General features: G+C 42.5%; 1 protein-coding gene across 1 annotated transcript in view; it reads right to left on the bottom strand.

Annotated features, from left to right (window-relative positions):
* antxr2a (ANTXR cell adhesion molecule 2a) overlaps positions 1-5,645 on the bottom strand; it is a 221,671-nt gene extending 216,026 nt beyond the window's left edge. The window contains exons 1-3 of the mRNA XM_048540764.2: positions 4,987-5,645; positions 4,630-4,701; positions 4,314-4,385 (exon numbers count right to left, since the gene is read on the bottom strand). Of these exons, the coding sequence (XP_048396721.1) occupies positions 4,314-4,385; positions 4,630-4,701; positions 4,987-5,141 (299 nt within the window). The 5' untranslated portion in view covers positions 5,142-5,645. The remainder of the gene's footprint in view (positions 1-4,313; positions 4,386-4,629; positions 4,702-4,986) is intronic.
* Positions 5,646-12,225: the final 6,580 nt, after the last annotated feature.

The following is a 12,225-nucleotide window of genomic DNA, read 5'->3' on the forward strand; positions in this document are numbered from 1 at the left end:
GAATGCTGCAGATGTAAGGTTTTTCGCTTACATTTTATTTAACTACTAAGTCTCTCAAGAAACATTTAAAGAAAATTACTTTCATTCCAAGCAGTTATAAACTTCACAGGACCATTTTGCTCATAATACACAAATGTACAAACATATAATAAACTTATTTTACAGTCTATGATGCGTATCATTTCATTTCAAACAACACCAAATGACACAAAGGGCTAGTCTACACTACTTTTTCTCTCTTAGCTACAATGTTACAAACTTTCATATCTTTTATTCTTCTAGTTAGCGGTAATAAAGGAGCATATATTTTGATTCAAGTGCCCTCCTGGTGCAAAGTTACAATTAAAAGTCTTATCTACAAGCACAGTGCAGATGATAGTGCTGTAGAGATTGCAAAGACAGATGAGAGTGAGACAATGAACAACCTGAACTCAAGGAGGAGAGCTTTCAGAGATTCCTGAAGAACCAGGACCGAATGACTAATTGACTGGGTGGATTTTATCTGTAATCCATTTTGTGCTGTACAAGAAAGCAACCTGTAAAAACTGTAACTTTCAAGGAGCAGGCAATTCTAAGACATTGCTACAGTTAACTGTTCCAAACATTTGTTATATTAAATATTACCTAGAAACAAGGGTGGGTTTTGTTGAAAGGATTTAAGTAGGTGTCTCTGAACAGTCAGCTTTAAGCAGTTTGATACAGCAACCACAGGAAGGGTAGTTACCTAAGGACTGTTGATATATCAGGTGCTTACGAGCAGGGAGCAGTCCCAATTGGACGTCAACTACAGGAAGTTGAGCAAGCACTGAGTCAGTCCATGAGGTTTTTGAGGGAGTTCAGAGCTAGGACTTTAAGAATGAAGAATTGATATCTCTTATATGATGTGATGAGATTTGACTCAGCGACAAAAATGGAGTAGATGCTGAGTTGATCTTGAACACATTTATTACTAAATGTGCTTTGCAGGGTTTATTGCAGTTTGTTCAAAGTCATAGAATTGCCAAAGCATGCACCTTACAATCTTTTATTTAAAAAATTCCTGGGACCTCGTTAGATCACAACATAAATTTGGCATGAAAACTGAAAGAACTGTGGATGCTGCAGATCAGGAACAAAAACAGAAGTTGCTGGAAAAGCTCAGCAGGTCTGGCAGCATCTGTGAAGAAAAAGTCAGAGTTAATGTTTTAGGTCCGGTGACCCTTCCTCAAAACTGATGGTAGCTTGGAAAACATTGGTTTATATGCAGAAAATAGGGAGGGGGGTGTGGTAGGCAGAAAATGATAGGATAAAGCCTGAAGAGAGAGAAGAGCAGTTGGGTAGACAAAGGAGTTGATAATGATCTGGCTAGGAGGGTGAATGGCTGTTAGCAGGGACTGTTAGTGACTAACAATAGGCAGTGTGTAATGACAGGCGAATGGGATAACAAGGCCTGGTGTGTCAGGTGGGGGCTAGGACGTGGGAGAGTTTAGGCCCTAAAATTTGCCATACTGCCTGGGATGACAGCATTGCATGGAGCTTTATTTTAATTCATTCATGGTTCTTGGGTGCCAATGGCTTGGCCAGCATTTATTGCATATCTCCAAGGTAATAGTGAGTTGCCACCTTGAATCCCTGCAGTCTATGTGGTATAAGAACATAGAAAGAATGATTAAAGATGGAGTTCTAGGAATTTGAACTTGGGACAAACAGGGAATAGTGATTTAGCTCTCATTCAAAATGAAGTGTACTTGATGGAGAAAATTACTGTAATTCAAAAGCTTTGGAGGTCTTAGCAGTGGCAGGAAAATTGGAAGGAGCATGGAAATGGACTGTGTCAGTACCTGAGGACTCAGTCACAAATTGTGTTGAGCAACATGCACTCATCAGCGATATGGCTATCCCAAAACTTATAGTGGAGGAAAGATTCCTGACGAGCAGTTGCAAATAGTTGGGCCTGGGACAATTCCTTAAGGAACTCCTGGAGTGATGTTCTGTGGCTGAAATGATTGACATCTAACAACTAAAACGATATTTTGTTGGGCTATGTCGAAGTCTAACAAATGAGAGGTTGATTCCCAATGACTCCAGTTTGGCTAGAGATCCTTGATACCATATTCAGTCAAAAGCTTCCTTCAGGTCAAGGGCAGTCACTCGCACGTTCCCACTTGAATTCAGCTCTTTTGTCCATGGTTACACCAAGGTTGTATTAAGGTCAAGAGTTCAATGACCTTTGCAGAAGCCAAACTGATCATCGTTAGGCAGGATACTGTTGACCAAGTGCCACTCGCTAACAGTTGCTACACATCTTAACACTTTCCAAATGTAAAATTTTAATTGGATTTGCTGCCCCACAGTGTCACTAATATCTGGAGTTTGCTCAGAAATCCATAACAACGGTCTGACTCCATTTGCTATTGATAAGTATAATGGGGTTCCATCTGTTTCTTTACTTACCTCAAACTAATTCTAATCAAATGTCAGAATATACGTCATACAATGTATTGCAGTTCTAACTTTGTACAGGAAGAGTTTAATATGTTTGTTCAAAACCATGAAATCTAGTGGCTTTAGTCCCTTAGTAAGTTTCCGGAAAGCCACACTTAGTCAACTCTAGTCACTTCCTCAAAAATTTCAATCAATTTTTTTTCCAAATCTAACTTTCTCTGTGCTGGCTGATGTTTTGAAAACTCAACTCTCTTACTAATTCCAGGCTAAACTTCTGTTCCATAGCATACAAGGCTACAGGCCAAATGGTAAAAAATGAAATTAGACTAAGTTTATGTTTGATGGCCCGCACAGACACACTGGGCCAAAGGGCCTCTTTCCATGCAGTAGCTCTATGACAAGGAAACAGAGGCTTTTTTTTTGCGGGAGTCCTAAGATAATTAAAAACCCAAAAGAACGGCTGATGCTGTACATCAGAAACAAAAACAAAAGTTGCTGGAAAATCTCAGCAGGTCTGGCAGCATTGATAACAGAAATCAGAGTCAGTGTTTTAGGTCCGATGGCCCTTTCTCACACCCTTCTCCAAAACATTAACTCTGATTTCTCTTCACAGATGCTGCCAGACCTGCTGAGCTTTACAAGCAACTCCTAAAATAATTACTTCAATTTTTTCAATGTTGAATTGGGCTAAATCATACTCATTCAAAACTGAACATTGGCCAAGCAAGTAAACTACACAAAGGCAGTGACTAGCTGGGAGAACTGCTGAAGAAATAGAGCTTCAGTATGGTCATGTAAGACACAATTCATGAAATTTACGTAATCCAACTTATTTAAGGAAAAATATTATTTTGTTGAAGGCAGTTCAAATTAAGAGATTCCCAGTAAGGGTGGATTGTCTTATGAGGAATGGTTGAACAAGTTAGGACTCTATTCATTGAGACTTAGAAGAGTGAGAAGTGATCTAATTGAAACATATAGGATTCTTAAGGGGTTTGACAGGGTAAATGCTGAGAGATTATTCACTCCCATAGGACAGTCTAGGCACAACCTCAGGATAAAGGGGTGCGATTTAAGACTGAGCTGAGGAGAGAGATGAGCCGTGAGAGAAATGAGGAGAGGTACAAGTATGGGGGCAGAGTCTTGGGTATAGATAAATTTTTGATCAGTTGGGGAATCAAGGGTCATGAGGAAAATGCAGAAAAGTGAATGTGGGGAATGTTCAAAGAACAACTATCCTGCTGAATGACAGAGCAGGCTCAAGGGGTCAAATGAATTCCCCCAATCCTGTTTCTTATGGTTTTAGCATCATGTTAGGAATTCAACAACACTCTGCTGATTTTGCAGGCAATAAAACAAACAGCAATCCACCAAAATATGCAGGAGGCTGTCCTCATTCTGTGCATTACTTATTGTACAAACAAACACAAACAGACGTTGGACCTTTTACGAGATGAAAATAAGGGACCTAATATCTGTTTGATGCCACTTGTACCAAAGTGGATTGCCCAGAACACCAGCTATTAAACAACTTTTATAACATGCTGGGACAGATGTGTGCAAAAGTTTCGAATGTGGGGCCACACAGGCATGGATTTGGGAAGCAGCAACATGTTCAGGAGGGAAGGGAGGTCAGAGGAGGGCTGTAGGTTGAGGGATTAGTCAAGGACAGTTGGATTATATCACTTTTGCTGGGTGAAAACTCCTGGAACTCCCTGCCTTACAGCACTGTGGGTGCTCACTTACACCACAGGGGACTGCAGCAGTTCAAGAAGGTGGCTCACCAGTGCTTTCTAAAGGGTGACTAAGATTGGGCAATAAGAATGACCTGTTGACAGCAGCATTATTTTATGTTTTCTGTTAGACTAAACAAAATAATGTGCACAAACCTGTCACCGGTTAGTTTCATCTTCACATCAGCACGGGATGAAAACACAATGAAAGACAATCTCATTTGAGGACTGCAAGATCGAGGGGGAAAAAAGGACACACTAGATTAAAACATCATCTCACATTTCCAGCAATGCAACAAAAGTTAGTCTTCCCCCAGTGTTACCTCCTTTCCCCCAAAGTGTGCGCTCTATTTGTGTAATATGTTTACCCAATTAGCGTCACCCCTCACTTCGCCCATACGGTGAACAAAAAAAACCTCACAGCATCCTCAACAACACCAAAGCTGCCGAGGCTTGTTGCTGAATAGATTACCTGACAAACCGCTTGACCAGCGCCTCCACAAAGCCATAGATTTCTCCCCAATTGTTAGCCACGCTCCCAGACCTGTAAAACAAGCGTTCGGTTACAAAACCAAAGATCACGAAACAGGCTGTGTCCCACTCTCATCTGACAGCCTTTAACTGTGGTGCTTAATGACCGAAAAACAGTTGTAAATAAAAGTTTGTTTCGAGGCACAGTAAACATTTTACAGTCCCAAATCAGCCCCACTTATTGCATCTCCAGCAATGTTCACAAATCATTTCAAGGCTTGTTACATTTTAAGTTCTAAATTGCCGTGACTGGCAAACAGAGATTTGAAACAAAAATCTGGACGACACTGATACTCACCTATCCAGTACAAGGTAAAGATCAAACGCTCCGTGACATGATTTCTCTCCACTCTGCACAGCTCCCGGGCCGTTCAAAATCAGAAACACTGATACAAATAGCTTGAGTCCGGGCCAGACGCTGTTATAAGCAGCAAGAGCCAGTTGCAGCCTCATTATGGTCTAATTAAATAAGTTACACAGTCCCAGAGCACAGATCCGACAACGAGGAGAAAATAAAATCTTCAAACATTAAGATGCACCATAAAAACGACGTGGGTTACATCAGGCAGCCGCCAGAAACAAGGCGAGTTCTGTAAAAATACATGTTATAACAGTACAGGAGGTCCCTCGGCCGCAGCTGCTGCTTGGCCTGCTGTGTTCTTCCAGCTCTCCACCTTGTTATCTCAGATTCTCCAGCATCGGCAGTTCGTACTATCTCTGTAAACCCGCTCGCTCAGTTCAAGCGTTCACTTCCCAATGGAAAACAAGCGTTTCGGCTGGACCGGAATTACACAAACATCAACCGTCCACCAGCTCTGGGTCTGCACAGAACATAAAGCAACGGATCAAGCGGAACTTGCATTAACTTCATGCGGCTTGGAGGGGGTGGGAGAAGAACTGCAGCTGGGTGTGTCTGAAAGGCTCGTCAGTGAGACAGTTGAAACAGTGAGTAAGCAACAGGAGGGATCTTTGCGATAATAACAGATAGACTGCGATTTGGAAACAGTGGCAATGATATCACTTCCTGTGTTTGGGGCAATATTAAAACTGATATTAATAATCACACATCTTGTGTAAAAGTTCTGTGCCGTTAACATCGTCAGGAAGTTATGTCAAAATCAATCTTAGAAGAGCTGAAAGATTGGATTTCTGCAATAGGATAGACAACCTGGTTTATAGTGAACGTTTTTTTTCACGCAAAAATTCTTTCTTGCCTAAAACTTGTATTGACTGATCACACTGATCGTATAGTTTCAGGTTACAAAATGAGAGCAAAAAAGACTAAGATGTAGACCGCAGCCAGCACAGCTGCAGGATGCCCGCTTTCCGTGCATTAAAGACTTTTGAGCCTGAATGCCGTCGTGGGAATGCGGGAAACCCACGAGCTAATTTGTGCACTTTTAGCTCCCGCAAACTGATAAGGACCATTTATTTTGTAGCCTAGATTGAAGAATAAATATTACGCGGTGATAACACCCCTGCTGTCCTTCTATGGGATCCTGCACAGCCACCCGAGAGCAGCCAGTGACTCGGGTTTAATGTCTGATCTGAAAAATCCAAAAGTCCCTCAGTACTTAACCACAATATTAACATACATATTCACGGTACTCAAGCTTTTGAAGTGGGACTTGAGCCCATAACATGATGCCAGGGTAAACGTTTCATAACTGACAGCTGACGTTCATTACAATGTTACATAATACTGGTGGTAGGGACGTAAGCATTGAATAAACAGTTGGTGTAAAATTTACAATCTATAGTCCCCGTAGACGTGTTTGAATTGACAAGTTGAATTTGTGGTGAGGATCACAAAGTCTAGGCATCTTTTCATTCCAGTCACTGGATCCAAAACGTTGACTGTGCTTTCTCTCCACAGATCCTGCCAAACCTGCTGATTTTTCCCATCAATTTCTGTTGTTGGTTTTAATTCCATTCGTTCCCCTGCCACTATTAGCGTGCAAAGAATGTAATGAATCATATCCTTCAGTAAGCGTAATGAAAAGTAAAACAGATTGTTTTGGAAACATTAGCCAACATCTGTTGCATTCTTCCCAGAAGCTGCCTGCTCCACTAAGCAGTTTGAACACTTTGTTTTATTTCAAATTTTCATCAAGTGTGGTTACAAAGAGAAGTGTTGTTTGTTTTAGTTTCTTGCTTAAATACATCCGGAGAAACAATAAAAATGATTGGTATTGAACTGCAGATGCAAAGCATTTCAAGATAAGCTCTTAAAGTAAGGGTGATAAATAGACTGAGCAAACAAACCTTGCAATAAAAGTGTGGAGGAGGAGTTTGCCTCGAATGGCTACAAGGTAGTTTTCTAGATTTGTATGTGAAGAAACCAATGATGAAACAAGTCACTTTGAGTTAAGTATTGTGAGACATAAAAGGGGTTAACACACAACCTTTTAGTAAGGGACATGGAGTCATAGAGATATAGAGATGTACAGCATGGGAACAGGCCCTTCAGTCCAACTTATCCTTTCCAACCAAACAGCCCAGTTGAACCTAGTGCCATTTTCCAGTGTTTAGCCCATATCCCTCTAAGCCCTTCCTATTCATATACCCATCCAGATGCCTTTTAGATGTCATAATTGTACCAGCCTCCATCACTTCCTCTGGCAGTTCATTCCATACATGCACCACTCTTGCCCTGAAAAAGTTACATCTTAAGTCTTTTTTGGATCTTTCCCCTCTCACGTTAAATCTCTGCCCTCTAGTTTTGGGGTCCCCTACCCTGGAGAAAAGACCTTGGCTATTAATCTGATAACACTTCATGATTTTATAAACTTCTATAAGGTCACCCCTCAGCCTTTGATGCTCCCGGGAAAATGGCCCCAGCCTCTCCCTATTGTTCAATTCCTCCAATCCTAGCAAAATCCTTATGAATCTTTTCTGAACCTTTTCAAGGTAAACAGTATCTTTCCTATAACACCGAGGCTGGAATTGAATGCAGTATTCAAAAAGTGGCTTAACCAATTTTCGCAGCTTGAACTCCAAACTCTTTTTTCCTTGCACTGACTAATAAAGGCAAGCTTACCAAATACTTTCCTCACTACCCTGTCTACCTGTGACTCTGTTTATAAAGAACTATAAACCTGTAGCCCAAAATTTCATTTCCCAGATCTTGCCATTAAGTGTTTCTGTCCTGCCTTGATTTGCCTTTCCAAAATGTAGCAATTCACATTTATCTAAGTTAAACTCCATCTGCCTCTCCTCAGCCCATTTTCCCATCTTAATAAGGTCCTATTGTGCTCTGAGGTAACCTTCTCCGCTCTACACCACAGCTCTAATTTTGGTTTTATCTGCAATCTGTCTAACCACACCTCCTGTATTCACATCCAGATCATTTATATAAATGAGAAAAAGCAGTGGACCCAGCACAGATTCCTGCAGCATACTGCTGGTCACAGGCCTGCAGTCCGAAAAACAACCTCCACCACCACCCTCTGTCTCCTACCCTTGAGCCAATTTTATTTCCAAATGGCTAGCTCCCCCTGTATTCCATGTGGCTGACATCTGGAGAAGAGTTATAGTAGAATTTTACATCGAATTTTTGGAACACAAATTCCACAAGAGATTGTTCGGGTATTGGATCACGAGGGGTTAAAGATGGCAATAAATCAAGGGAAAAGGTTTATAAAGTTTTCAAAAAAGTAGTAATTCTGAAAATTGGAAGGACTTTAGGTTCAAAAAAGGACGAAGGCATATATAAGGAAAGGGAAAAGAAAATATCAGAGCAGCCTATCATGAGACAAATATAAGATCTTAAATCTTGCTATGATATGGAAATACGAAGAGATTAGTGAAATTAAACATGTACATATTGTAAGACCAAAAGGTAACAAGATATAGTAGCAGCGTTAGGCCATTTGGACCGTCAAGCCACATCTGGCATTCGATCATGTGTGATATGTTTCTCAATCCCAATATTTTGCTTTCTCCCCATAGCCTTTGATCCCCTTACCAATCAAGAGCCTATCTATTTCTGTCTTAAACACTCCCAATGATTTGGTCTTTACAGCCTTCTGTGGCAATGAGATCCACAGATTCACCACTGTGGATGAAGACTTCTGCTCATCTCAGTTCTAAAGTATTTGCCCTTCCTTCTGAGGCTGTGCCCTCGGGTCCTAGCCTCTGTTATTTAAATCCATTTGGTTAATGCTTAACCTTTGAGTTAACTTTAATGCGACTGGAGGAAAAAGTAAGAGCTAAAATTGATCAACATCTTCTCCACATCCACTCTATCTATTCAATGAGAACACCACATCATTGTTTTAAATTCCATTGAGTACAGAGTATCCTCTACCACTCTTCATATGACAAGCCCTTCGTCTCTGGGATTATTCTTGTGAGCCGCCACTGGACCCTGTCCAGGCCAGTACATCCAGCCATAGGTACAGGGCCCAATACTGCTCACAATATTCCAAATGCAGTCTGACCAAAGCCTTACACAGCCTCAAAAGCACATTCCTCCTGTTGTATTCTAGCTATATTGAAATGAATGCTAACATTGTATTTGCCTTCCTAAGTGCTAAATGAACCTGTATGCTAACCTTTAAAGAATCCTGAATAAGGATTCTCTTATCCCAGCTGTACCACAGTCTTTCTCTTTGTACATACCTTGAATTTCATTGCTCATGGCCCCTACTATCACTAACCATCACTTTGAGCATTTTTCCACTTCTGGATTTGAATCATTAAGTTGGTGTCTTGATTTTCTGTAATGGGTCTTCAGGTCAGACACTCACTGCTGCAAATGGTTCCATCAGTCTGACTAATGTTGTTTACCACCATAAAACAATGTGAGGTCTACACCCTTGTGATTGAACAGTAATAGGCTTTCTTTAACATAAGTCTGCAAGTGAGCACATCTCACTTGGTGTTGTACAGACACAGACTCCAGTTCCATGTGAGTCATGTCACTGCAACAAAAGTTCCTTTTGCATAGATTCACTAGCTTTACCCAGTTTACAAACGGCAGCCTGAAAAGAACAGTTGCAAGGTGAATCAGTCCATTTACAATAAATGCAATTAAATACCTCAAGTGTCTCAAAGCAATGAATAAGTTAAAACAAATCTAAACACACGATTCTGATGAAAAAACAAGCTGACATCACATTCCTGGTTAGAAAAAAACTTCCCAAACATTAAACAAACTTATTTGAAAGAGGAAAGGTGCATTTCCAGTGGAAAGGTATGAAACTGAACAAGCTGATCAATTTCAGCTGCTACTTTTTTCTCTGGTTGCATTAAAGTTTACTGAAAGGTTAACCAATAATCAAATGAATTTAAATAACTGTTGGTGAGACATAATCTGTAAACAAAACCTTTGCTGAATGAAATGTCTTAGATAAAAAGTTTACACAACCACTGTGTCAAAATGTGGAGTTTACCCAATAGCAGGAAAGAAACAGTCAAGGTCACAATTAGCCGAAACTGAATCTTAACCGTTCTTCTGAAAAGTTGATCACAAGAGAAGCAAGGACTAGTCCAGGAAAAAGTGAAATGTAAAAGTAAATCATTAGAACTAGACTATAGTGAGAGCACTGGGCTGAAGTTAAGAAAAAAGCACAATTAAATGCCAGAAGATTTAAAAGTTTAAAAAATTGAAATGCATAAAACCCAAGTTAGTTACAAAAGGACTAGAATTGAAGTGTAGGCAATTCCAGAGATAAGCAAAGGGAGTTCAGTTCTGTATAATATTGTGACAACAATAACCTTTACTTATAAATAATCTCTAATGTAGTAAAATATCACATTTCATTTTGCAATTACATTTTAAAATCAGAATGAGAAACCCTGCACCGTATAAAAGCAGTGATAATGGGAACTGCAGATGCTGGAGAATCCAAGATAATGAAATGTGAGGCTGGATGAACACAGCAGGCTCAGCAGCATCTCAGGAGCACAAAAGCTGACGTTTTGGGCCTAGACCCTTCATCAGAGAGTGGGATGGGGTGAGGGTTCTGGAATAAATAGGGAGAGAGGGGGAGGCGGACCAAAGATGGAGAGAAAAGAAGAAAGGTGGAGAGGAGAGTGTAGGTGGGGAGGTACGGAGGGGATAGGTCAGTCCAGGGAAGACGGACAGGTCAAGGAGATGGGATGAGGTTAGTAGGTAGGAGATGGAGGTGCGGCTTGGGGTGGGAGGAAGGGATGGGTGAGAGGAAGAACAGGTTAGGGAGGCAGAGACAGGTTGGACTGGTTTTGGGATGCAGTGGGTGGAGGAGAAGAGCTGGGCTGGTTGTGTGGTGCAGTGGGGGGAGGGGATGAACTGGGCTGGTTTTGGGATGCGGTGGGGGAAGGGGAGATTTTGAAGCTGGTGAAGTCCACTTTGATACCATTGGGCTGCAGGGTTCCCAAGCGGAATATGAGTTGCTGTTCCTGCAACCTTCGGGTGGCATCATTGTGGCACTGCAGGAGGCCCATGATGGACATGTCATCTAAAGAATGGGAGGGGGAGTGGAAATGGTTCATCTAAAGAATGGGAGGGGGAGTGGAAATGGTTACATTGATGACTGTATCGGCACCGCCTCTTGCTCCCCAGAGGAGCTCGAACAGTTCATCCACCTCACCAACACCTTCCACCCCAACCTTCAGTTCACCTGGGCCATCTCCAGCACATCCCTCACCTTCCTGGATCTCTCAGTCTCCATCTCAGGCAACCAGCTTGTAACTGATGTCCATTTCAAGCCCACCGACTCCCACAGCTACCTAGAATACACCTCCTCCCACCCACCCTCCTGCAAAAATTCCATCCCCTATTCCCAATTCCTCTGCCTCCGCCGCATCTGCTCCCACGATGAGGCATTCCACTCCCGCACATCCCAGATGTCCAAGTTCTTCAACGACCGCAACTTTCCCCCCACAGTGGTCGAGAACGCCCTTGACCGCGTCTCCCGCATTTCCCGCAACACATCCCTCACACCCCGCCCCCGCCACAACCGCCCAAAGAGGATCCCCCTCGTTCTCACACACCACCCCACCAACCTCCGGATACAACGCATCATCCTCCGACACTTCCGCCATCTACAATCCGACCCCACCACCCAAGACATTTTTCCATCCCCACCCCTGTCTGCTTTCCGGAGAGACCACTCTCTCCATGACTCCCTTGTTCGCTCCACACTGCCCTCCAACCCCACCACACCCGGCACCTTCCCCTGCAACCGCAGGAAATGCTACACTTGCCCCCACACCTCCTCCCTCACCCCTATCCCAGGCCCCAAGATGACTTTCCACATTAAGCAGAGGTTCACCTGCACATCTGCCAATGTGGTATACTGCATCCACTGTACCCGGTGTGGCTTCCTCTACATTGGGGAAACCAAGTGGAGGCTTGGGGACCACTTTGCAGAACACCTCCGCTCGGTTCGCAATAAACAACTGCACCTCCCAATCGCAAACCATTTCCACTCCCCCTCCCATTCTTTAGATGTCATGTCCATCATGGGCCTCCTGCAGTGCCACAATGATGCCACCCGCAGGTTGCAGGAACAGCAACTCATATTCCGCTTGGGAACCCTGCAGCCCCATG

The sequence above is a fragment of the Stegostoma tigrinum genome, chromosome 1 (assembly GCF_030684315.1).
Source record: "Stegostoma tigrinum isolate sSteTig4 chromosome 1, sSteTig4.hap1, whole genome shotgun sequence".
Taxonomy (NCBI): Eukaryota; Metazoa; Chordata; class Chondrichthyes; order Orectolobiformes; family Stegostomatidae; genus Stegostoma; species Stegostoma tigrinum.